General features: G+C 42.0%; 1 protein-coding gene across 5 annotated transcripts in view; it reads right to left on the bottom strand.

Moving 5' to 3' along the window:
* The window catches only part of PLXNC1 (plexin C1), a 158,591-nt gene that overhangs the window by 60,177 nt on the left and 72,692 nt on the right, over positions 1–25,722 (bottom strand). For 4 of the 5 annotated variants that reach the window (XM_009426007.5, XM_054664607.2, XM_016923997.4 and 1 more), the window contains exons 7-12: positions 23,280–23,367; positions 20,882–20,984; positions 20,356–20,460; positions 9,857–9,996; positions 6,996–7,175; positions 3,652–3,739 (exon numbers count right to left, since the gene is read on the bottom strand). In XM_009426007.5, coding sequence (XP_009424282.1) covers positions 3,652–3,739; positions 6,996–7,175; positions 9,857–9,996; positions 20,356–20,460; positions 20,882–20,984; positions 23,280–23,367 — 704 coding nt within the window. The remainder of the gene's footprint in view (positions 1–3,651; positions 3,740–6,995; positions 7,176–9,856; positions 9,997–20,355; positions 20,461–20,881; positions 20,985–23,279; positions 23,368–25,722) is intronic. The other variant, XM_509270.8, reaches the window with a different exon arrangement.

The raw sequence follows: 25,722 nt of genomic DNA, 5'->3' as shown, positions 1-25,722 counted from the left end.
ACACAGTAAGCACTCAAAACATGCTAGTTAATATTATGATTAATATCATGAGTGACAATGAAAGCAGCTGGAAGGTTATGCCATGGGAAAAGAGACTAGGCTGAAAGCAGTAGGCTAGGGAAAGGAGAAGATTCTGACCCAAGGGGCTTAGGTGTCCTTGGGGTCAGCCTGTCTGAGCCCTGGGAAACCACGAGAAAAGAAAAGTGTCCAACCCCCAGCAAGGGCCAGCTCCTGAAGCGCTTGTTGCAGCTGAATCACTCTTTGTTGGGGGAACCTCCTGCAGGGCCTTAGCAGAAGTCACTAGACACAAGAAGGAAAAGGGTTTTCAGGCATAACAGAAAACAGGAGAAAACAAAAGTAAAAGGAACAATGCATCTCCCATGAAATGAAGAGCATGAAAACTGAAAACAATGCAGAAAAGGTGGCCTGATTTACAGGATTAAAAAAAAACAACAACACATAAATAGGCTGGGCGTAGTGGCTCATGCCTGTAATCCCAGCACTGTGGGAAACGGAGGGAGGAGGGTTACGTGAGCCCGGGAGTTGGAGATCAGCCTGGGTAACATAGTGAGACCCTGTCTCTCTCTATATATATAAAAAATAAAATTTAAAAAGTTAGTAAATACATAACATAAATATATTGTCCTGTTTAGGTGTACAGAAGGACAGGCAGAGGAGGCTGGTGGGTTAGGGGAGGATGGCAAACATTCTACAGAAAAGCAATTATAACTCATAAAAAGAAATTTATCAGGTGGGAAAAACTATTTTTCCCCCACCCCCGCCACCCCCTGATACTAGAGCATAAAAAAGACAATAGGAAGAGGCAATTGGTGGGAAAATATGATGTCAAGAGCTGAGATTTGGACAAGCACAACCTTCCTTTCCCTTCACATCTTTCCAAACTATAGCCCTGAATCTCCTGCTCACATTTCTGTCCTCAGGATGAAAACCACTGACTCTACTGCCTCAGCAGCCTTAACTCCTAGCAGGCTGGCTTTTTACTGAAGATGGCTTCTAGAAGGATTGCCGGTGAGAGGATCACCCAACCCTATTATCCTCAAGACTCTACAGTTCCATACTCGTGACAAACTCGCGCCATGCGATTTACTCTTTTTCACTGGTTTCTGAGCACCTTCTCGGCCACCTTCACGGCCCATCCTACTGTCTGTCATTCCTTAAAATGAAGCTTTGCCACCAGTCCTAGGTGCTCTTTTCTTCCTCCTCTGTGCTCTCACTCCCATGATGTCACCCCCACTCTCCCTTCAACGATACTGCTATAAAGACAAGCTGGTCATCTCTAGCTTCACCATGCCCCAGCACTTGAGACCTGCTCTGCTAACCACAGCCCAAAGGGAGCTGCTGTCAGCCCAGAGAGACTGTGGACGTCTCAGACACACCTGCACTGGCATGAGCATCCTCACTGGGCTCCCAGCCTTTCTTCAGTTCCTGCCTCTCCAAACTCAGCTGTGCACCATTGCCAAAATAATAACCGCCCTGCAGGAGGTTCCCCAACAAAGAGTGATTCAGCGGCAACAAGCACTTCAGGAGCTGGCCCCTGCTGGGGGTTGGACACTCTCTTCTTTTCTCGTGGTTTCCCAGGACTCAAGACAGGACACCGAAGCCTTTTGGGTCAGAATCCTCCCCTTTCCCTAGTCTACTGCTTTCTGCATGGTCTCTTTTCCCATTGGTAACCTTCTGACTGCTTTCATTGTCACTAATTGTCTCGGTCCAGTGTGAGTCCAGTGTACCTAGACCTATGTCACTTCCTGCTCAGAGATCTTCAGTGGCTCCCTGCTGCCTACAGAATTAAGGGCAAAGTTTTCAGTCTGACGCTGCTTTTTGTGGCCCCAGCTCAGTTTTACAGCTATCGCTCTCGGTCATTCCAGACCCACCCTCTAGGTTCCCACTAAGCAGGATTGAGTGATGTTCCCAGCACGGGCCTGCAAGGACTCTGTCCTCTGTACCTGAACTCACCTCCCTGCTTCCACCCACCCCACTCCATACTGCAGGCGTACTTAATCCCATCCATGTTTAATTTCTCTTTAATGTGAAAATAAATGGTGTCTTCTTGGACTCACAGGGTTTCTGAACAGTTAGGGAACCAGAGGACCTAGAACCTGATGATACTCTGTGCTGTCAACTTTTTTTATTTTTATTTTATAGAGATGGGGTCTCACTATGTTGCCTAGGCTGGTCTCGAACTCCTGGCCTCAAGCAGTCTTCCTGCCTTGGCCTCCCAAAGTGCTGGGATTATAATCGTGAGCCACCACACCCAGCCTCAACTTTCAATCCCAGTGTAGATTTGCTGCCTGCCTCCATGAAGGCAATATGACTATCTCACTTATCTTTTGTCCCTGCACCCAGCAAAATGTTTTGCCTGCAGTAGGTGCTCAAAAAATTCAACTTGATTTGGGAACAGCAAGTAGGAGGGAGAGCAAGTCCATGACAAACTCAGGCAATGCCTCTGCTCAGAGGGTCAAACTATACGAGCCATTCAACTGGAGGTGTTCACACCATGGAGATGAGGCCTGGAGTCAGATACAGTGTGAGGCTTGGAAGTGGCTCTGAACTGTGTCAGCAGGTGAATGTGTGCACCACAAGGCTGTAAGGACGGCCTATCAGGCGGCCCCCGGAATTTGGGTCTGAACCCACACTGCTCCTGAGGAGGGAGTGTGTCAGCCTTGGCAGGAAGTGGTCAGGCAGGGCCCCAGAGAGGCAGCCACCTCACATATCTCATCAAGGAGAGGGAAAAAGGGGAAGAAAGAATGGGGAAGGATATTTAGAAGTGTGTGCAAGTACACTTGGAGGCCTGACTTGTATGTGAAATCCCTCATCTCCCCTCTTGGCATCAGAAGCTTCCATCTAGAGCAGCCGTGTCCAGCCTTTTGAATGTGAGGACTTTTTTGCTTATCTGTGGTGGTGGATATCACAGAAATTATGCACAAACCATTTTTTAGCTCATTAGCTATCGTTAGTGTTGGTGTATCTTATGTGTGGCCCAAGACAATTCTTCTTCCAATGTGGCCAAAGGAAGCCAAAAGGTTGACACCCCTGCTCTAGAGGATCCCCATCTGGAGGCACCAGTGGGAGAATCGGGCAAAGGTGGAAATCAGACCCCTCCTACCATTTCTCCTGTGGGGAGATGAAAGGTAAGAGAAGGTGACATCAGATGGTAGGGAACAAATTGGGTTGAAGAGAAGGAGAAGCACATGACAAGATTTCTGGGACCTTGGCAAGTCATCTAACCTCTGCGAACCCAACTCTCTCTGTGCAATGGGAACAATACCACCTACTCTTCACAGAAATGCAATTCTTTATATCACACCTTAACCATTCACGGAGCATTTTCACACATATTCATAAGCATTGCCTCATTAGGGTGACTTGCCACAAATCACATAAAAAGAAAATGTCAGGTCTTATCGTACCAAGTTCATTTCTCTTTCCTCATTGCTGCAACTAGAAATACTCAGCTACAAGGATAAGGTCTTATTATTTCCATTCTAGCATGGATAGAATATATGATAGCATAAGTAAAAGTTTATAACACCAAAGTCACAGAAACAAAAAATACCCCCAACATAGCATAGTGTGATGAAAATAGAACCATCCTTGAAAACAACTATTATTACAAAGCAGCTGGAGACTTACATTTATGTTTCCTTTTAATTCATGTGAAATGATTAAGTTGTCAATTACATCAAAATTTCTGCCCATCATGGTTATATTTTGACCACCACTGCAAGGAATAAAAGCAACAATAAGGGTTTCATAGCTAACACACAGGCATTTTGCATTTATGAACAAAGCTATCAATTTATTCATGTTTAATATTAAACCCAATTATGTTTGAGAGCAAATTAATGAATTTTAATTTCAAATACAGGACAATTTTAGAAATCTTTTCAGGATACCAGCCACAAATTCATGGGTTTCAAGATGCATAAATATAAAAATTCAGGTCAGATCCTATTTTAATTCTAGGAAAATGCCCAGATTCTTTGATGGAATTTGAATTTTGTTTGTGTCATATCGCCACATATAATCAGATCAGGAGCTGTACCTTGAAAAGGTTTCACTAAACAGAATTTTGTTTGATTACTGTTTAATCTATATAAAGAGGCTTCAATCTAAGAATTCTCAAAATCAAACTCCTAACCTACCAATGGTATGTTATTTAGACAGGAAACACTTTGGGCAAGGTAAAATTACAGATGACATGCAAAGTGTGAATTCCTATTTGGTACGTACGCCATATAAATAACAGCTACATTCTATCTCTCTAAAACCAGGCCAAATAACTTCACGTTTCTCAGTGCATATAAGCAAAGCGGTCACTGGGTGTGAAAGAAACAGCTGTCCACAGCTCTGTCTGCCCTTGCACCCCTGTTCACGTAGGTCACCAGACACTCATTCTAGGGGACAAGAGCCTGGGTATGTCAGGTCCAACAGCCAGCTGAGCCCCTGATGACAAGACCAGGAGGTGGGCCTGAGCAACCCAATTTGTGTAGGGCAGAGAGAAGACACTGATCTCTGAATCCTCCAGCCACAATGGGGAAGGGCTGAGTTGGCCTCATGCCAGTCTGTAGCCATTACCAGAAAACCGAGCCAAGCGTGATCTCCCGATGGCCAGCATTTAGAACCACATTCTTGCTCAAGGCACAGTGACCAAGGAGCAGCCAAGACACACAGGCTCAGAATGTCGCAGGTGACAGGACAGTAGGGAGCCTCTTACTTTATAGCAAAGCAGGATACTGCTGTGGCTCAGAGCCCAACCTCCTAGTACCAGCTGTCTGGGAGGCTGGGGTGAGTTGTTTGAACCCTTTTCCTCCCCCAGTTCCCTCATTTGCAAAAGGGACAAGCCACAGATCTCATAAATTTGTTGTGAGGATTAACCTAGTCAATAGATGAACACACCAGGCACATGGGGCATGCCACATCAATGTCTCCTTTTATATGGAGAATGGAATTGGTCCTAGAGTGGCAGATGTCATGCTAGAGCCTTGGTTTTGAAATTTCAGTTCTCCTTATCTTACTATTATGGACTGAACTGTGTCCCCATAAAATGTGTATGTTGAAGCCCTAACTCCCAGTGCCTCAGAATGGGACTGTATTTAGAGATGTGGGTGGTTAAAGAGGTAAGGAAGGTTAAACGAAGTCACTGGGGTGGGCCCTAATCCAACATGACCGATGTCCTTATAAAAAGGGGAGATTATCCCAGCTACTAGAGAGGCTGAGGCAGGAGAATCACTTGAATCTGGGAAGCGGAGGTTGCAGTGAGCCAAGATTGCGCCACTGCACTCCAGCCTGGGTGACAGAGTGAGACTGTCACACACACACACACACACAAAAAGTGGGGAGATTAGGACAGAGATACAGAGGGAAGACCACGTGAAGACATAGAGAGAAGATGACCATCTACAAGCCAAGGTGTAAGGCCTCAGGAGAAACCAATCTTACCAACACCATGATTTCAGCCTCCAGAACCGGGGAGAAAGAAATTTCTGTTGTTTAAGCCACAAACGCTGTGGCACTTTATGTCCACCCTAGCAAACTAATATAGCCACCTCTCACTTGATCTTAAATAAGAATATTAAAAGTGATTTTTTTCTTCTCTACTTTTTTTCCTCTTTCTCTTCCCCTCCTTTTCTTCTTCTTCTTCTTCTTTTTTTTTTTTAACAAAGCTTTTTGTCTGTAAGTTTACCTAGAGAGTACTTTGAAAATTAGCTTCGTACTGTGTCAGGCAAAGAAAATATCATTAGGATTTTAGTCCTAAAGAGATTTAGGAATAAAAATATTATGAAAGTGAATTTAAATTCAACTAGGAGGAATCTTTATTACAGCATTCTTCACAATAACCAAGATAGGGACTCAACCTAAGTGTCCATCAACAGATTAGAGGATAAAGAAAATGTGGTACCTATACACAATGGAGTATTATTCAGCATACAAAAAAGAATGAGATCCTGTCATTTGCAACAACACAGATGGAACTGCAGGACATTATGTTAAGTGAAATAAGCCAGGCACAGAAAGACAAATATTGCAGGTTCTCACCCATATGTGGGAGCTGAGAAAGTTGGTCTAATGGAGATAGAGAGTAGAATTATGGGTATCAGAGGCTGGGAAGGGTGGTGTGGCGGGGCCAGAGAGGGATAAAGAGGGTTTGGTTAATGGCTACAAAAATACAATGAGATAGAATAAGATCTAGTGTTCAGTAGCATAGTAGGGTGTCTATAACTCACAATAATTTATTGCATATTTAAAAATAGCTAGAAGAGTGGAATTGGAATGTTCCTAACAGAAAGAAATGATAAATGCTTGAGGTGATGGATACTCCAATTACCCTGATTTGATGATTACATATTCACTGTATGATCATAGAAAAAACATCACGTGTCCCATAAACATGTACAAGTATTATGTACCCATGAAAATGCAAAAAATACATAATAGTAATAAATTTAAAAATTCAACTAGGGAGATAAATGTTTTTCTTAACATATTGGATTTATCTGGGAGAGTTTATTTTGGGGTTTCCATCTCCCCCTTAGGGAACATCTTGAAAAGGTTGTTTCTGCTTTTCATTTTGATAGCTCCCAATATTTCCCCCAAAGAATTCAGAACAGCTTACTCTAAAGTATCTAAAGTCTACAAAATGAAAGAGGTAAGAAAGAAGCCTTTTATCACAAGCAGGAGGGACACATAGTAAAGAGTGTCATATATCTATATCAAAAACCTAGGCAAACATTTCAGCTGTGAGTTTCTCAGCAGCCATGGTGAAGAGAAAAAGGTGTGCTCATAGCATTCACGATGAGCATGGGAAGCAAATGTCTTGTCAGGTATGCATTTTTCTAGGAGTAAATCCTAAGGAGAACTCGGTGAGAGGAATTTGGAATGACCACTGTTTCTGAATTTACTTGAATAAAATCAATGATCTTTGGGCATATGACCTTTAACCACAATGAGAAAAAGATTATGAATCTAGAAAGTACCTGATCCAGGTGGTAGCAGGAAATATAAGGGAACAATGTGGCAGGGCAATGTAGGATAAGGATCCCACAGAAGAGCAGTTCCCACCATCAAACTGGATACACACATCCTTCATTTCTTTCCGGCTTGATGGAAGAGAGAATTTCATGTGGGTGTCATTTAGCACATGGCTAACCTGTATCCTAGAAAAGAGTAGAAAAAGAACTCTCACATGACACAGACACTTAGCACAGTTGATTACCCAAGGTGACAGCAGATGAATTTCACTTGAACTACAACACTTCATGAAGGAGCAGAACAGCTGCAGGCAACTACTGACTCATGAGGGGCAAGTGACCCAAGTTGGTATTATTAGGGGTTGGGTTCCTCTTTCTTTAGTACATTTTTATCTTTCTTATTTGCATTGCCCTTAGAAGTGGGAAAGGAAGGAGGTGTAACCATTGCCCTGAAGAAGTACTAATAGAAAGCAGAACATGAACTGGGGGTTACATTAAATTAAGAATTGTGGATAATTCTGTTGAGTATCATAATGGCACTATGGCTTATCTGTTAGAGAGCTACTGAAGTATTTAGCAGTGAAGGATATGGTGTTTGGTTCTTATCATGCCCCCACAAAAACCCCAGATAAGATAGATGAAGCAAGATTGGCAAAATGTTGATAGGCTTTGAAACCGGGAATGGCTACAGAGAGGTTCATTACACTCATCTCTCTTGTATTATGTTTGAGTTTCCATAATAAAAAGCTTAAGAAAAAAAGCCCTAGTCAAGCACTGAGAGGGTAAAACACAGCACCAGACAGAGATGGAAATTCTGCTGTTCAAAGGGGGCCTAAACCAAGAGCCCAGGCATCTCAGAATCAATCAGCATTGGGGCCAACATGCTCCCTAAGGAGTATCCAGGTTGGGACTTAGCTGGGGCTGTCTAGGGTGCTCCTGATGTCCAACAGCTGATGCTTGGCGCCCTTTCAGAGTCAGAGTGAAGCTTTCTCCGACATTCCCGCTGTCACCTGCAGCTTCCTCTGTGTGTCTACAATGACCCTCTAAAGCACAAATCATTAAGCTTGGGTTGTGTCTGAATAATGCTCAGTATAATCATGCTACATGAGAATCTGTTATTACTACTTAAAGGCCATGTGCATGATGATTAACTTTAATGCTATCACTAACCCTTTAGGATAAGGCAAATTCAAAAACATCTGAGTCAGTTTGTACTTACACCACCTCAGACGCATATTTTCAGGTTTATATTCAGAGCAAAGCTCTAGGAAATTTATCATAAAGTGGTTGAACATTAAAATTCAAACTTGTTTATAAATTTCAGAAGAAGAGAGGTGAAAATGTAGGTCATTCCACTACTAGTATTTTTCCCTTTAAAATAATTACCCATTTTAAAAGTACCATATTAAAAGAGCTTGGGATTACAGCCTGGGCTCAGGTATAGGATTAACTGAGTATTATGTTGACTGCTTGTGAACTTGGGTTCACCACGCAGATGTGGTTACTGAAATGCTACATGCAGAAAGGTCTCCTAGTCATTTAATTTAATAACTGCAGTATCTCAAGACACATTCGGAATTAAAATGAGAACATAAACAGTCAGAAACAGGGTAATGCTCCGAAAAACTACTTATTTTCCATGAAGTTGATTGCCTTTCAGTGAATACACAGGTGTCTAACTTCACAGATTTCGCTACATAAAATGAAAGATTTTTGCAATAAGGTATTTAGCCAGGATAAACAGCACAAAAAAACCTATGTTGCATAGATACAGCCTCTAATGTGTGCTTGATAATTCTGGCAAATAGCAGAACACAGGCAAGCCACCAATGAGCAGCTTTTCTCATCAAGATCACAGATATTCCAAATTTACTGCTATGAGGGGAAGGGCATGGCAGTGATGTGCAGAAAATGAATTAAAGCAGAAAATTCCGTAAATAAGCATAGCAGATTAGAATGCTGTACAAATCTGTTTTAGTAGTTAAAAATCAAAACATCACGCTTCAGCAGATTGTCTTAAATGCATTTCCATGATGAAAATAAGCTTAGTATTATACTCTATGTAGACTGTAACATCTTTTACTTCAAATTAGCCCAAACTTATATGAGTTAACAAGCAGAAAACTCAAATAATCTGTTGTGTTATTTAATAACTGCAGTTATCACATCACTTTTTTTTTTTCGAAGGGGGAGTAACCATTTGCACAAGGACATCGGTAGAAATTGAGAAGTCTTTCTCCAAGTTTCACCGATGTGATGAGTTTGGGAAAGAAGTGACAGAAATAATAATGTTCAAGAGATACATTGACCAGATATTTATGTTGGGGTGTTCTTTTTTACTACCATTATATGTAGTAGTAATTTAATTTTTGGAGGCTGAAACCAAACCAGTAAAGAGAAGGCTACAAAGAATAAAATGTCCACATAAAATGGATCCAAGAGGTTTTGTTTTTTCAACTTTGGGTGGCACACTGGAAGAGTTGCTCCAAAAAATTCCCCATCAAATTTCAAGGTACTCAACTATTTTTCCAAGTGCATCACCTAAAGAATGATGTTTGCTACTCCATATACTTGATTTTGTTACTGAAAATGAATCAAGACCCCAAACAGGCAACATCCTGAAATGACTATATACTGAGATTTTTGGGGAATAACACAGAACAGATTCTCTCACAATGAACTTCAGATCTGTTGTGAAAATTATTTTACGTGTTGGAATTATATTATGTCAAATACTCTGACTAATTGGCCTGCTTTGGGGCATGGCAATAATTTGACTATATTAAGGTTATAATCACACTGATATTCCTTTGGCACAGGTTTGAGCGTTATGTTACCGAGGATAAATTATTAGTATTTTGACTCACACATCCTTATCACAGGTACTGGTTCCTTTCAGGATCATTGTGATGTTCGATGCCCGGGTAAAGTTTGCTCCCGTTACTATCACGTTGCTTTTCCCTAATGTCGATACTTTCTGTGGCTCAATGGACTTAATGTAGAAGACCTATTGGAAAGAAAAGATTAAAACAGGAGATCAAAGCTAAGAAATGGCATCGCTCCAAAAAAATCTGTTTATGCGCTGCAGTTCGAAGAAATCACTGGGAAATTACAACATTTTGCAAACACAAGCAGACAGTGTTTAATGAAATCAATGAATTCAAGGAAGAGGGCTGCAGATTCATGTCTCTCAACATGTGACAGCATGAGGTCAAACCAATTAGTCTTTGTCTCACAAGACAGTTAAAAGTACAGTTGAAAAGTCTGATATTCTGTCTGAAGAGTGAGGTATCACTAGAGTTTTGAAAATGTTTACTGCCTTACAGCCTCTGGAGGCTCACAATGTAAGCAAAATCAAGGAAAAGAAAGAGAGTCCATTGACCGTAGGCCAATGACAGACTCATCGTTAAGTTGAAATAAATGTCATTCCAGATAAATTCAGTTCCCAAGAAAGCAGTCATATTTTTGTTACAGTGAGGCTATTTGAATCCAGGAGGATACTGCAGAGGGAAAAACCTCAAGAAATCAACCTGTTCAGTCACCTAATATCAAGTAGTTGGATGTCTAAACCACTGTGGCCAACCAAGGTTTGTAGATACCACAACCTCCTTCTTGCTACCCAGTTTCAATAGACTTTATCAGGCCTAAGGTCAAGAACATGTCCCTTGGAGTCCCTTGCTACCTAGCTTCATACCATATAGGTGAATGCCACCTTACTTCTCCATTTGTGATATCTAATCAAATTCTCCCTTTAAAAAAAAAGCCCTTTATTTGATAGCAAGAATCATTTTCCCTTTTCAAGATAAAACAATCCTGAGTTCTTTCACTTTTATGTTACAGATGCTACTGTCTATCATTCTGATAATTTCACTGTTCTTTTGTAGACCATTTTCAGCAAGTCTGTATTCTTCTATAATACGGTGACCAAAACAGGACATAAGATTCTAAGATTCTACCCAATATAAAGTCCAGCAGATCTTCAGCAAGAGTGAACATCATACTCACACTCTTTTTTCCCCCTATATCCTCTACCATCGCAGAATATACTCAGTCTTGATATTTGAAAATGACCCCAAGGTCCAGAGATGCTTAATCACATGACATTAGGTGAAATTCTAAATGCTGAGTGCATCCACTTGGAGGACCGAGTCCAGGAAGAAGCCCCTGAGCCACTGGGAGAACTCCGTGATGTCCAACACCTGCCTAACACCTGCTTCTTGAAGCAATTGAGTATCCTCTGCTCCTTTGTACATGGAACACTCATTGGGGTGGCATTGCTGGGCTACAGGGGCTGCCCATCCTGCTCAAACAGACATTTTCTCATTCTGCTCCCCAGCACACACAGGTGCTACACGGCACAGTCGTCCCCATCACTCATCAGCGCTTTGGATTGGTTTTGCAGATTGACGTAAATTCATTGTTAATGTCATCACAGCAATGATGTAACATGACACAGAATTGATTTTGGTAGCAGAATTTATTTTAATCACTTTGTGAAGGACGTTAGCCCTGTATTAATAGAATCACTAAGGGCCTGAAAGGGTCACTTTAATTATTCTGTTATACTTGACTGCATTTTATGGGGGAAATTATCTGCTAGAGTGGTACTTGGAATGGGGGGATTAGCAAAGCCTTCAAGATAAATCTCTTGCAAATGTCAAGTGTGTGTTATATAGCAAAAGGCTTACTCTTCGCTCTTACGTGGTGACAGCTAAGAGAACAAGTGTTTATTGAGCACCTACAGGGTCCTTAGGCCAGATGTTGTGGGGGACACATGATCTATGTGTGCACTAGATCAGGAGTTGGCAAACTATAGTCTGTGGGCCAGATCCTGCCCGCTACCTGCTTTTGTATGGGCCATGACAAAATGTCAAAAGAAGAATAATATTTCATGACATATAAAAACACATGAAATTCAAATTTCAGCACCCATAAATATTCGTCTGGGTAGTGTCTCTGGCTGCTGTTGCACTGCAGCAGTCGAGTGGAGTAGCTGCAGCAGAGACCATACGGCCCGCAAAGCCTAAAATATTTACTGTCTGGCTCTTTGTAGAAAACATTTGCTGACCTCTGCTCTAGAGGAGTCCACTGTCTTCTTAGGGGAGCAAGATAGATTTTTTTTCTTTTTTTATGTAAACCTCATTGCAGACTCACGTTTACATCCAAGTCAACTATGATTCCCAGGTTTCTTTTCTTTCTAGATAGTCCTTCCTGCTTCTTATATTTATACTGTTGATGTCTGCTCAAGCAAAATTTTCAAACATGCCAAGTAAATGCTACTTCTCCATTCTCTGCAGAGGATAAAGAGAGCCTTACAACTAATGTAAAGAAGATTTTTTAAGGAAGTTATATTTTGCTCCTTAAATGGCTCTACGAACACCATCAGAGGACTTGCCACATCATCTTATTAACTTTTTATTTCCCTGAGTGGAGACCGCCTTGCTACTTCAAAAAGATTTTAAACCCCTATTGTTTAGAGAGGGTTCTCTTGGCCATCTAGGATGGAATCCAGCCCTGGCCTGTCTTGTGAAAGTGGGTGCTTCCAGTCTGCTTTCAAACAGACTCAGATTAGTTGTCTTTTGTTTGCTGGTGGAACCTCTTCTAATCTTAATAAATGGGTTAAAGGGCTACCAAGAGGACCCTCCTAAATAAATAGTGCAGGTATAAAACAACATTTTTAAAACAAAATGTAGAGTCAGCTCCATGGCTGCCCTGTATGGTTGCAACAATTCTTAGAAATACATTCTTTCTTTTTACCAATAAAGATTTTGAAAAATCCAGTACAGACAAAAGAGCAAAGAATCATTTCCCCATAAACGTTCTACACATTCAATATTTTAGATCAATTTTTGTATTTTCATCAAGAGTTAATTCATAAAACCTGGCATATAGTAGCCAGCCCTATAAGCTTATGCATTTTAGAGGGAGTTAATTGTAAAACATAATTGAGCTCAATACAAAGAGACAAATTCTTAGAGCCCTATCGTGGGATTCCTCCCGCACTCTATGTCCAAGGATTTCTATGTATTCAAATCAAAATACCATTGACTATAACCGTCACAGCCCTATGTTGTCCAGCAATTAACCTCAGAATAGTGTGCTTCCTGTAGGTTACGTTTTAAAGACTTCAGGGTTATTTTTAAATGGCTGCACAATTTGAACTTATTTAATAAACTACTATGAGCTCTGGCTTTCACTCCCTGTTTTGTATAAGAAAGCACATTAGAAGCTGGTTAATTAGGAGATTTATAGAATACCCGATCCTTTTTATTTTTCATTTTTAACTAAGTCATTATAGGATATTGGAAATAGCACAACCACTAAGAAACAGTTATCTTTCAAAAGGTCTAAGAGGATTACTTCTGACAGTAAGAGTACCTTTTGTGAAGTCTGACGTCAACACAATTCAAATTACCATGACATTAATGGAGAAAATACTGCTATGATTGAAAAGAATATTGGAAAGAGGTGCATTAGGAGGGCTCAGTTTATTAAGGCCAAATTGTACTCTATTAATCTGTTAAAAAAAAATCTGAATATAGCAAACTCTCTGTAGGCCTGGACCTGAATCAACACTCAGTAAAACATCTCTCGGATTTTCACTCATGAAATTAGTTCAAACAGGACTAGATAAAAAGTTACATGGATTCAAAACCAGCTGGAAATCTGAAACCGAAGGACCTTAGATAGATGAAAGGTAGCACAACTAATTAAAGGAAAGAGTCCTGTAGGGCCCTACAGGAGTGAGTATTCGGTTCAGGATTATTTAACATCTTTATTAATGACTGAGAAGAGGATAGAACTAATATATTAACAAAATGTATAAATTGGTAAGAGTGGTAACCAGCCGTGGAAATGGGAAAGAGTAAAAGGAGGTGAGATATGGAAAGAAAATAGCAAAATACAGGTCCACTCAAGAAAAATTAGAGCGTGAAATGGAACAAAATGGTTATCCATTTGATGCTTAGCCCCTGGGACAAATGCCTTTTCACGGGGGCCCCTCGGTACAGGCTCCAGGGAACTTGAGATGTGATTTCAGTTGGCCCTGGAAATGCCAATAGTGAGCAGTGCCTCTGGACACAGAGCTTGAGACTTCCAGATAGAAGGTGACAGACCAATGCCCTGTGCGAAGAGATCAAGACTCACTTCTCTGAGCTGCAGACTCTAAAAGGAGGCTGACTTGGCTGCCAAGCCCACCCTCCGAACAACCTGCTATTCCTCTTGGCATTTGAGCCTTCTGAGTGTGGCTCCCCAGACCTGGACTGGGTGACCAAAACCCCAGGGCCAGGGAGGGCAGCTCTTCCCAGCCAGTGGAGGGCCCTGATTCTAATTTAAACCCAGCCCCTCAAAGTCCACCCTTTGGCCAAGATTCGACTCATGCATGAGATTCTTGCTGCTCCCTTCTCCCCAGGGCCTCAGTTGCCTCACTAAGCCTCTTCTGCTCTCCCTGACTTGGAGCAGATGCCCAGCCGTGTCTGGGTCTGACTCCTTCCCTCTGACCACACCCTGCCCCACCCCTTTCTCCCATGTCTTTGAGGTTAATACACTCCTCCCACATCCTGGCCAGGTTGGAGGTCTTGCTCCCACCCTACATGTGTGGCATGGATCGGGGGCAGGCTTTGACAGTCTAATGCCAAGAGAAGCCAATATTAGAGTCCTTTCCAGACTGACTTTTATTAATATCATCAGTAGTATGGTTTAACCAATGTTTATATTCAATTTAGGGCATACAATGTAGGGTAATGGTTAAAACTCATGAGTCAGATTGCCTGGATTCATATTTCTTACCTACCATTTGCTCTCTCTGAGCTAAAATTTCCTTATCTATAAAATGGGGAAAATAGGTCCATTGTGAGGCTTAGATACTCTGAGCTCAGGGCATGGCACAGGCTCAGCGAATCTTAGCTACCACTGTTCATTTGAGTACATTCTGGCATTCTCTCTTGTATCTTTTTCTCTTGTGCACATGCAACTGCTTCATGAAAATGAATCTTATTTCCTCCAATAGTAGTTGCTCAGCAAACAAATTTTGAATGAATGAATAAATGAATGATTGTAAGTTAATTCTACAGTACCCGGCTCTATGCTAGGCCCATAGAAGCTACTCAGCAAGGTATATGTGAAATTTAATTTCACTCTTGAAGGCAAGGTCCCCAAAAGCATTCATCTGGATTGCCTGTGAGAGATCAAAAATGCATATTCAAAAGTGATGGAGGGGCCGGGTGCGGTGGCTCATGCCTGTAATCCCAGCACTTTGGGAGGCTGAGGCAGGCAGATCACTTGAGGTCAGGAGTTCGAGACCATCCTGGCCAACATGGTGAAACCCTGTCTCTACTAAAAATTGGAAAAAATTAGCTGGGCATGGTGGCGGGTGCCTGTAATCCCAGCTACTTGGGAGGCCAAGGCAGGAGAATCACTTGAACTGGGGAGGCAGAGGTTGCAGTGAGCCGAGATTGTGCCACTGCACTCCACCCTGGGCAACAAGAGTGAAACTCCATATCGGAGGGGGGAAGAAGTGATGGAGGAAGAGAAGAGGAGGTGCAAGGAAGAGAAAGAACCATTTGAATGTAAATTGCCAGGGGATATGACTTTGTATGCTTTATTTCTGCCCTGTAGTGATAAGCATATTGAGGGTAATAACAAATATTAGAATGACATCATATCATAAATCTTCACAATCTCTCCTTGAATGCACAAAAGAGAGGGGAGCTATCTCTGGTCTCAGTGAGTGAAGGCACCAGATATGAGAATGTTAAGAAATGGAAGGAGAAGTGGTCAGGGCAGGGTGACAGGGCCAACGGTCCCTGACAAGGTTTCAACTAGTAGATATGTGGAAAGAAACAGACAGACGGTCAGACACTGGCCTTTATAGCTTGAAATACTCCTCCTCCAAGGTCATACATAGATTTTTGAGCTCATTTCTCTATTGTGGTCACACTTTTCTGTAACTCAGCCCCCTTGGCAGATGACGCTATACGTTTCAGGGTCAGGATACAGGGGTAGGTCTTGGGGTCATGAAACAGTGTGAGGGCTACTGGCCTAGTAGGGACTGAACCAGGACCCTACCTCATAAGTACCAGATCCTTGGATTAGCAAACTCATACACTAAAAAAATAAAATAAGATACCTTGAATGGCATTCCATTGCCACTGAAGAATAAAGTGAGCACTCACAGGACTGGTATGTGAGTCCCTATATATGCAGGCTCCAGGGTCATTTCAACCTTGTGTCTCATAATTTCCTGCATCCTCTGTGCCTACTTAGGGTTTTCTCTAGCGTGTCCTGGAATCTTCTGGCTCCTACCCCTACACTGTGCATATGCTGGTTCCTCTGCTTCGAATACCCGCATTCATGTGTCTGGATGCTTCTCGTCCTCAAAGGTGGGCTGAAATGCCATCTCCAGCAATCAATCCATCCATCAATCAAAGACTTAACCAACCACACTGATTAAGTGTTTTCAACTTCAAGGCACTGGGTTTAAGCAAACAGGAAGGACTAAGACAAAGCCCCAGGCACAGAGAGGCTCTCTGTGTACTTTCTTGTACCTTCATATTAATATTTTTAAAATCTTGTATTTTTACTCATGTACTCATGGATAAGATTCTTGAGACTGATGGCCAGAGATGTGCCTGATTCATCTGAATCCTCCTCATGGAATCTGTGGAGATCAGTATAATTGCATCTAATAGGTGTGCAATAAATGCCTCTAGAAAGAATCAACTCAAGTTCAGGATCCTAGACGCCTAGGACAGTACCTGCTCCATTCCTAGTGCCTAGCACACAGGAAGTACTCAGTACATATGTGGTGTGGGCAGATGCATTGAAGCAAAGTTGTGAGTGACTTCCCTGGTAGAAACAGAATCACAAAGACATTGGGTGCTTTGTTCAAGGCCAACATGAAGGCCCAAAGTGGAAACCAGAATGTTACACATTCCACCTGATAATGAAAGACAGCAGTGTTTGACAGAGCACGAGAAATCCCTCCTGTGACAAATAACACTCCATTCCCTATCAAACAAAAGAGAGATTCTGCTCTGAGTCACATATTTAAAGAAAACATGTCAGTATCAACAAAATGTCTTTCTCCACACTTAGAGGGGTAATCCACAGAGAAGCACTGAAAACAGATCTGGGCTTTTGTTTATTTTCAGCCTTCTTCTTCTCTTGTGGTGACCCCAGTCCTTTTAACCACACAGTTCAAAGGGTGCAGAGAGATACACTGCAGGAAACCAGGAGGTAGTGACTTTATGATATTTATCTTTAAAATTAAAGAAGTTTAAAAAGCCGCTGCCTGGACCACGACTCAGCGATAAAAAGGAATGAATTATTGATACATAAAAGAACTTGGATGAATTTCCAGAGAATTATGTTGAGTTAAAAGAGCCAGTCCCCCAAAGGGTACATCTGGATGATTCCGTTTGTATAAAATTATTGAAATGATAAAATTATAGAAATGGAGCTGAGGTCAGTGGTTGCCAGGCATCAGAGATGGAGAATGGGAGGGAGGAGGGAAATGGATGCGACTGTGAAAGGGCAACCTGGGGAGCCTTGTGACGATAGAGCTGTTCTGTGTCTTGACTGCTGTCAACGTCAATATCCTGACTGTGATGTTGTGCTACAGTTTTGCAAGATAGTACTATTGAAGGAAACTGGGTAAAAGATGTTAAGTATTATTGTCTCACAAGTACATGTGAATCTACAATTATCTCAAAATTAAAAGTTTATTATTTTCTAAAACAATCTTGAAAAAGAAGAACAAAGTTGAAGAATTCACATTTCCTGATTTCAAAATTTACTTTACAAAGCTACAGTAATCAAACAGTGCAGTACTGCCATAAAGACAGACATAGACCAATAGAATAGAAAAGAACACCCAGAAATACACTCTCACAAATATGGTGAAATGATTTTCAACGAGGGTGCCAAGACCATTCAATGGGGGAAAGGACATTTTTTTTCAACAAATGATGTTGGGAAAACTGGATATCCACATGCAAAAGAATGAAGTTAGAACCATTTCTTATGCCATATATAAAAATGAACTCAGAATGAATCAGAGCCCAAAATACAAGTGCTACAGACCTTTACAAATAAATGCAGAAAGAAAGTTTCATGACATTGAATTTGGCAATGATTTATTGGATCTGACACCAAAAGCGTGGGCAATAAAAGAAAAAATAAATGAACTGGACTTCATCAAAATTAAAAACTCTGTGTATTACAGGACACAGTCAAAGGAATGAAAAGGAAACCTATGGAATGGTAGAAAATATTTGCAAATGATATATCTGATAAGGGGTTGATATCCAGAATACATAAAGAACTCCTACAACTCAACAACAACAAAAATAACCCAATTTTAAAAATGGGCAAAGGACTTGATTAGACATTTCTCCAGAGAAGATGTACAAATGGCCAGCAAGCATACACAAAGATGCTCAACATCATTAATCATCAAGGAAATGCAAATCAAAACCACAATGAGATACCACCTGACCCATATTAGGATGGCTACTATCAAACAAAATCGAAAATAACAAGTATTGGTGAGGATGTGGTGAAACTGGAACCCTTGTGCACTGTTGGTGGGAATGCAAAATGGTATTGTTGCTATGGAAAACAGTACAATGGTTCTTCAAAAAACGAAAAAGAGAATTACAATACAATCCAGTAATTCTGCTTCTGGGCATATACCGAAAAGAACTGAGAGCAGGGTCTCGAAGAAATAGCAGCACACCCACGTTCCTAGTAGCATTATTCATCATAGCTAAAATGTGGAAGCGACCCAAGCGTTAATCCATGGATGAACGGATAAACAAAATATGGTATATACATACACTGGAATATTAGTCAACCTTAGAAAAGAAGGGAATTCTGACCCATGCGACCACACAGATGAACCTTGAGGACATCATGCTAAGTGAAAGATGCCAGCACAAAAAGACAAATTCAATTATATGAGGTACCTAGAGTAGTCAAATTCATAGAGACAAAAAATTAGAATGGCGGTTTCCAAGGGCTGGGAGGAAAGAGAGATGAAGAGTTATTATTTAACGAGCATAGAGTTTCAGTTTTGCAAGATGAAAAGAGTTCTGGAGATAGGTTGTGCAATGATGTGAATGTACTTACCTCAACTAACTGTATACTTAAAAGCAATAAAAATGGTAAATTTTGTTTGTGTATTTTATCAAAACGAAAAAACAAACAAACAAACCCTGGAACAACAACAAAGTTTAATTAAAAAGAAAAAGCCACAAAGCCACTGTCTTCCTGATCCAAGTCCTTGTCGCTGTGTCTTGGTTTTCCAAACCAATGGGATGAGAAAAGGAGCCCATTACTTAACAAGACCTCAAAGACTGCTAAAGTCTGGAGATACCTGAGCATCAAGCTTTGCTAATGCCTTTAATTAACTTCATATCCATTTGATTCATATTCCCTCTGCCTGGTTGTTAATTCACCTGAAGTTACTATAAACTTTTCAGTAATGATTCAAAATGTGCTACTTATTTACCTTTGCACTTGACCTTAGGTAAGCAGCAAGTGGAGAAGTCAAAACCACAGATTAGAGAAATGGAAAATGGAGACTTTTTCTCCCCAGAGCTGTCATTTTTAATTTGTCTATTTCTGCTAGACTCCAAGGTTAGCAAGGGCAGGACTTATCCTCTTTTTGTGTTTTACCACATATAGATGCTCAGTGAACTTTTGTTGACTGAGTGAAGCTGTAAGCACAGCCACATGTGTTCCACCCAGAAATGTTTACGTTGTCATGTCCCCTCTTTTCAAACATGACTGACGTGGGGGCTTAGTAATTTACTATGAAGAAAATGAGGGGCATTTCCAAGGAAAGTTCATGGATTAATAACTGCTTGTGAGAAGGCGAGAGAAATACACATTCTATAACAATTCTGGTTTAGCAGTGTTCACTACTGGTTAGACGTCCCTACAAAGTTGAAAAAAAACAACGGAATCGAGGTTAGTTTGCACACTTTGCACAGACCCCCATCCACACACATAACCCCCAGAAACGCAATTATATAAAGTGCAAGTTGAAATCCCTCAGATGGAATGCTAAACTTCCTTCCAGCTCTTCCCCAGTGAGCCGCAAAGTCACCTTTACAATTTTATTTCGACCGGAGCAACATCATTTTTCATAATTACAGAGTTTTAATTTATTTTATGTGAGTGTCCAGCCTTTGATGTATTGCGCTAATTAAGTGAAACTTGGTTAAAAAACCAAAGATACAAAAGGGAATTTTGGTAGAAAGTAAAATAGAGAGTTTTTTTAAGGAACCCAAAGTAGTACGAGTTGTGGTCATGGTCATTCAAAGACAGGTTTTCCCTCAACCACACAAAAATAGGGTCTGACCTGTAAAGCCTGGTTGGTTCTGTTCCCCTTGTTCTCCTTGGGTCTTCCTCCTCCTGATGTCTTCTCGACAGCCACTGGACACTGTTCCTGGAATGGAGAACATCCCTTCAACATCCAGATGGGTGGTAAATTCAAAGTGTGCAACAAACATAAAAGAGAAGGTAGGACCAGGCAGTCACAAACATTTATTTTTGGTTAAACCCTTTTTTTTGAGACGGAGTCTCACTCTGTCACCCAGGCTGGAGTGCAGTGGCGGGATCTCAGCTCACTGCAACCTCCACCTCCCGGGTTCAAGTGATTCTCCTGCCTCAGCCTCCCGAGTAGCTGGGATTACAGGCATGCGCCACCACACCCCACTAACTTTGTATTTTTAGTAGAGGCAGGGTTTTGCCATGTTGGTCAGGCTGGTCTCGAACTCCTGACCTCAACTGATCCACCCGCCTCGACCTCCCAAAATGCTGGGATTACAGGCGTGAGCCACCATGCCCGGCGGTTAAGACTTACAATACCAAAAATGTCACTTTACCTGGTTTCTCTCATAATCAGAAGGGTCGCAAGCTGTGAAGGGGTGGATACACCTTCTTGCACTTTTACACCACGCGCAGCCAGTTTCTACGCATGCTGGGCATCTAGCAACACAGAAAACTGACTTAATTCCCGCGTTTTAGGACAATGTTCACATCCTAGAATTTCCCTCTGTGATGTGGCATGCAAGCATTTAAAAGAAGGCAAAAAAAAAAAAAAAAAAAAATCCCTGGACAGACATTCCTGTGAGGCTTTGTGCCCTGCTCTTGGAAGCCCTCAGGTTGATGGGCTGGAATGGCACCTGCAGGGGTGTTGCCATGGAAACCTGAAGCTGGGTCACCTGCTGGTCTGTAGATAATAGGAACCCAATGAATCTGTTTCTGAATCCAGTTCTGCTATTTGTCTACCCTCAGGTAAGTCCCTCTGGAGATGGATCTCTCTCTCTCCCCGCCTCTACCCACCCTGCCTTCCAAAATCAGGAAGCCCTCACTCACTCCAGCAGTCACACTGCCAACTGCCTGGAAGATGTGAGACAGAAAGTGTTAGCTGGCAAGCAGAGGCAACGAGGTGCCTGTGTTTGCTTTATAATCAAATTAAGGAAGAATTGTGTTTCTACTAATCAAATCACCTATCATGATTGGGTAAACTGTGGAGGACTTGAAAAGCACTTATGAGAAGGAATGTTAAAAAGGGAAATCAGGGTTGATCTGGAAACAGGGCCAAGGGAGGCCAGAGGAAGCCTTAGCTCTAGCAAGGGGTGCTAGCACAGGGCCGGGGGACCCAGTTTGTTTTATACCTTCTCCAAGAAATGAGGAAACATTCTGAGATTCTGATCTACAGAAACTGCAGTTTCCGTGGAAGGAGAGGACACACTGGCTTTTGCGTGGATCCGGCCACCTAAGTGAGCTAGAAGCGGGTTTGTGATTTGCTCGCTTCTTCTACCCCCAGGGTGTGATTACTGTACTAAGTGCTTTCCTAACAGGAAGCAGTTACCTATGGAAAGGGCGCTCACCCTCCCCGGGGGACCTAGGTCTGAGGTCTGGTTCTTAATTACCAAGTTGTGGGACCTGGGGCTAGTCGGTTCCTTTCATCTGGCCTTAAAGTGGGCATCGGGGGAGCTACGTTCTTTCAACTGTCTTTGAGCTATATAATTCTATTTAATTCACACCCTTTTTTCCTATTTTCATGAACTTCTGAGGCTTTCTGTAGCAATTTTTGTATTTTTTTCTCCTTAAATCCATTCTGTTTCTTAGCAATAATTGAACTGGGCCTTGTGTCATCTTTTTCAAAGTGCCTCAGTGGAAGAGATGAGGCCCAGGGGCTCCTGTTCTAATCATTCAAGAGCAGCCTCCTAGCTCAGCTTCAAGTTCAAATTCATTTTCCCCATAGAAACCATGGTTCCCAGGCCAGGACAAAAGAAACTCCCATTTGGTGCTTACATAACTGGTCAATCAAACCATGCAGTGATCTACAGCACTGCTACTCAAGCAGCCTCCCAAGGTGCCCTGCAGGCCTCCATCCCAACTTCCAATTGGAAAGTCAGGCATCTGAGAAACCTATTTCCTCTGTCCTCTGGCTGCTTTAGAAGCAAGGAGTGAGGTTTGGCACTAACTCAGGGGCCTATGTAGCTCAAAGAGGCCAAAGATGGTGAAAAGGGGGGCAGCAGGAATATGTTCTTTTGGTGAAAGGGACTTCACCTTGTCCTTCTCAAGTACGACTTTTTACCCCTACACTCAAGGCTTCTCGTTTCGCCCAAATTCCCGAAGCCATTCCAATCAGAAGAGAACCTAGCAGCGCTCCTTCTTTTTGTTGAGACAATCTCACTCTGTCACTCAGACTGGAATGCGGGGCGCCATCCCGGCTCACTGCAACCTCCATCTCCTAGGCTCAGGTGATCCTCCCACCTCAGCCTCCCAAGTAGCTGGGACTACAGGCACATACCACCATGCTTGGCTAACTTTTGTGTTTTTTTGTAGCGATGGTGTCTCACTATATTGCCTAGGCTGGTCTCAAACTCTCCTGGGCTCAAGCGATCTGCCCACCTCAGCCTCCTAAAGTGCTGGGATTCCAGATGTGAGCCACCATGCCTGGCTTGTCCCTTCTTCTTTACTTACTTCAAGGCTGCCTTTCGGTCCTGGGAAGACATATTTCCCTGTGGGTATGAACACTTAAGCACAGTGGATTTCTCTCCCTCGCAGCGCCAGCTTACTAGTCAGGGCTAGAATGTGTGAGCGGAGCTTATTAGCTCGGTGGCTCTCCTATCTCCCATTACACCATGCTTCAAAAGGCATTTTGGAAAGTTCTGTCTCACAAAAGAGTTCTTTAGGAAATCGAGGAGTCAAACAAATAAGTAAATTAAGATCAACGAGAGAATATTCAAATTTCAAATAAAATCTTACTCTTTTAATGATGAGCAGTTGGTAAAGTTGAATCTGTCTGATAAATTCCAAGAACCAAAGGAGAACATCACATTGACAACTGAAACATCTGGAAGGAAGGGGGGAAAAAGTCATTTACGGTGGAGTCCTGCTATAGTCAAGCATAGCTGTAAATGCAAAAAAAGATAAATATTTTTGCTTCCTCTGCATAGTGGGCGGGAGCGTGCCAGCTGTTTGCTAACATTTCAATCAGTATGTGGTTCCTTCCCCATAGGCCATTCGCATCAGGCAGCCGAAGTGCACAGCTCAAGCCACCTCGAGTTCCAAGCCTCCCATGGATAATCACTAGGAAGAAGCCATTTTACAGCTCATTTACATCTCATACTCTCCTAGGGATCACTATCTCAGCTTTTAATTGGCCAAGGCATAAGAACAAAACAAGTCACCGAGCAAGAAGTGCCTAGAACATGAAAACCGGAGCATTAGAAATCCTGCACCTTCAGAAAAATCCACGCTGCAAATATTTACCTAACATACTCTAAAGTGTAGTTTCCATGGGCTGGGTTCCACGATCTTCTTGGGGTCAACTGTCACCAAATCTGTGATAAAGGTTTTCTTATTTGCCTTTGAAAACCTACTCATTGGTTAGAAAACCCCAAAATAACAAAATAACAAGGATTTCAAAACTACTAAATCAGCATTAGAGAAATGTAGTATTTCCTGTATCTCTTTAAACATATATACTCTATCCAAGGTAGTGATTCCCAAACCCAGTTCTCTATCAGAATCACCTGAGAAATTTACAAAGATATAGATCCCAGGGCCATGCCCCTAAATATTCTGATTTAGCAAGCCTGGGGTGGACCCAGGAACCTGTGGTTGCATTGCTCCCCATGGAACAATTGTATAGAGCCCAGGTTTGGGGCCACAACACAGAATAGCACCTTTCAAATCCCCTTCTGTCCACGGACCAGTGCTAATAACAAGGTATTAATATCTTTTTCCTTTGGTGAATTAATAGGAATAGGAGGTGGTGCTATTTATTTGTTTGTTTATTTATTTATTTTAGTTGAGACAGGGTTTCACCATGTTGGCTAGGCTGGTCTTGAACTCCTGACCTCAAGTGATCTGCCCGCCTCAGCCTCCCAAAGTGCTGGGATTACAGGCGTGTGCCACCATGCCTGGCCGAGAGGGTGCTTTTTAAATCTAAGTCTTGACAAAATAAGAAGCTGGCTTGACTCCGTTGGCAACCCTAATTTTCTTATTGAAATTTTATTAGTGTGTGGTTCCCAAAGTCTAAAAACCCTTACTTTAAGGTCCTTCTCCACAGCAATAACACTCCCTCTGAAAGTCAGAATTCCACATAAAATTCGGTTCACGTACAGAGGGTGTGTGTGAAATGATCATCTTCTGTTCTCAAGACAAAGAGGCTTGGAGGGCTGGCATGACCTCTCTGCAAAAGCCTCTGAACAGACACTTGATACATGTGAGTAGAATGAACACAGGGACAGTCAGCTCAGAGGGACTCCCAGAGAAAATACACTCCAGTGGAATCTATAAGTGTCCGGTGATGAAGACTGCAAAAGTCATACTTTTTTTCAAGCACCAAATAGGCACAAAACTCTATTTGGAAATATCACAAGGAAATGAATATTCATGATTTCTTCTAGGAAAGCATTTACAGTTATTCTGGAAGAGGTAAAATAATTTAGGTGATGACAGCATAGTCAAGGAAACAACCATATGAGTGGTTTCAGTTCCCTCTGGTAACCTGGGTACCAAGATAGGGGTGTGCACGGAGGACCAAAGGGGTGTTAGAATGGCTGAGAAAGTCAGAGCAGAATCTGGCAAGGGCATGTGGAAGAGGTGACTTTTCTCCAATGTTTCAAAGCAGAAAGGGAGACAGGATTTTGTGAAAGGGGGAAGCCATTCTAGGTTTAAAGAAGGCCATGGATAAAGGCTTGGCAATGGTCACCGGCTGGCTGAGTACAAGAGGCTGGGAAGCAAATTTGTTTGCCCGTTTGGAATATGTAAGATATTCAGAAAACGGCAGGTGAAGGGTTGGGTGCAACGGATGGAGGCTCTAAAAGCAACCAACTAGCTTTACAAGGTGATCTCAAATACTTTAGAGGCATATTTTATAGGTGAGCAAGGTCTGCGTTTTAATGAACAAAATTAACCAGAAATGCATCACAAAGGCTGCACAGTGTGGACAAAGTAAAGTGGAAAATTGAGGTGATTTTCCAAGCAATCAGACCCAAACAGCCACCACCCAGTGGCTGAGAGCATTTTTAAGCTCACTTCTCTGGCCTGGTGCATTAAATTGCCTTTTGAAGGATTTAGGATCAATTGGGTGCTATGGTCAGAATATTTATGTCTCCCCTAAATTCATAAGTTGGAATCTAATACCCAATGTGATAGTATTAAGCCACGGGGCCTTTGTGAAGTGATTAAATCATGAGGG

This window comes from Pan troglodytes, chromosome 10 (assembly GCF_028858775.2).
Source record: "Pan troglodytes isolate AG18354 chromosome 10, NHGRI_mPanTro3-v2.0_pri, whole genome shotgun sequence".
Lineage (NCBI taxonomy): Eukaryota > Metazoa > Chordata > Mammalia > Primates > Hominidae > Pan > Pan troglodytes.
This window is presented reverse-complemented; position numbering and strand designations above follow the sequence as displayed.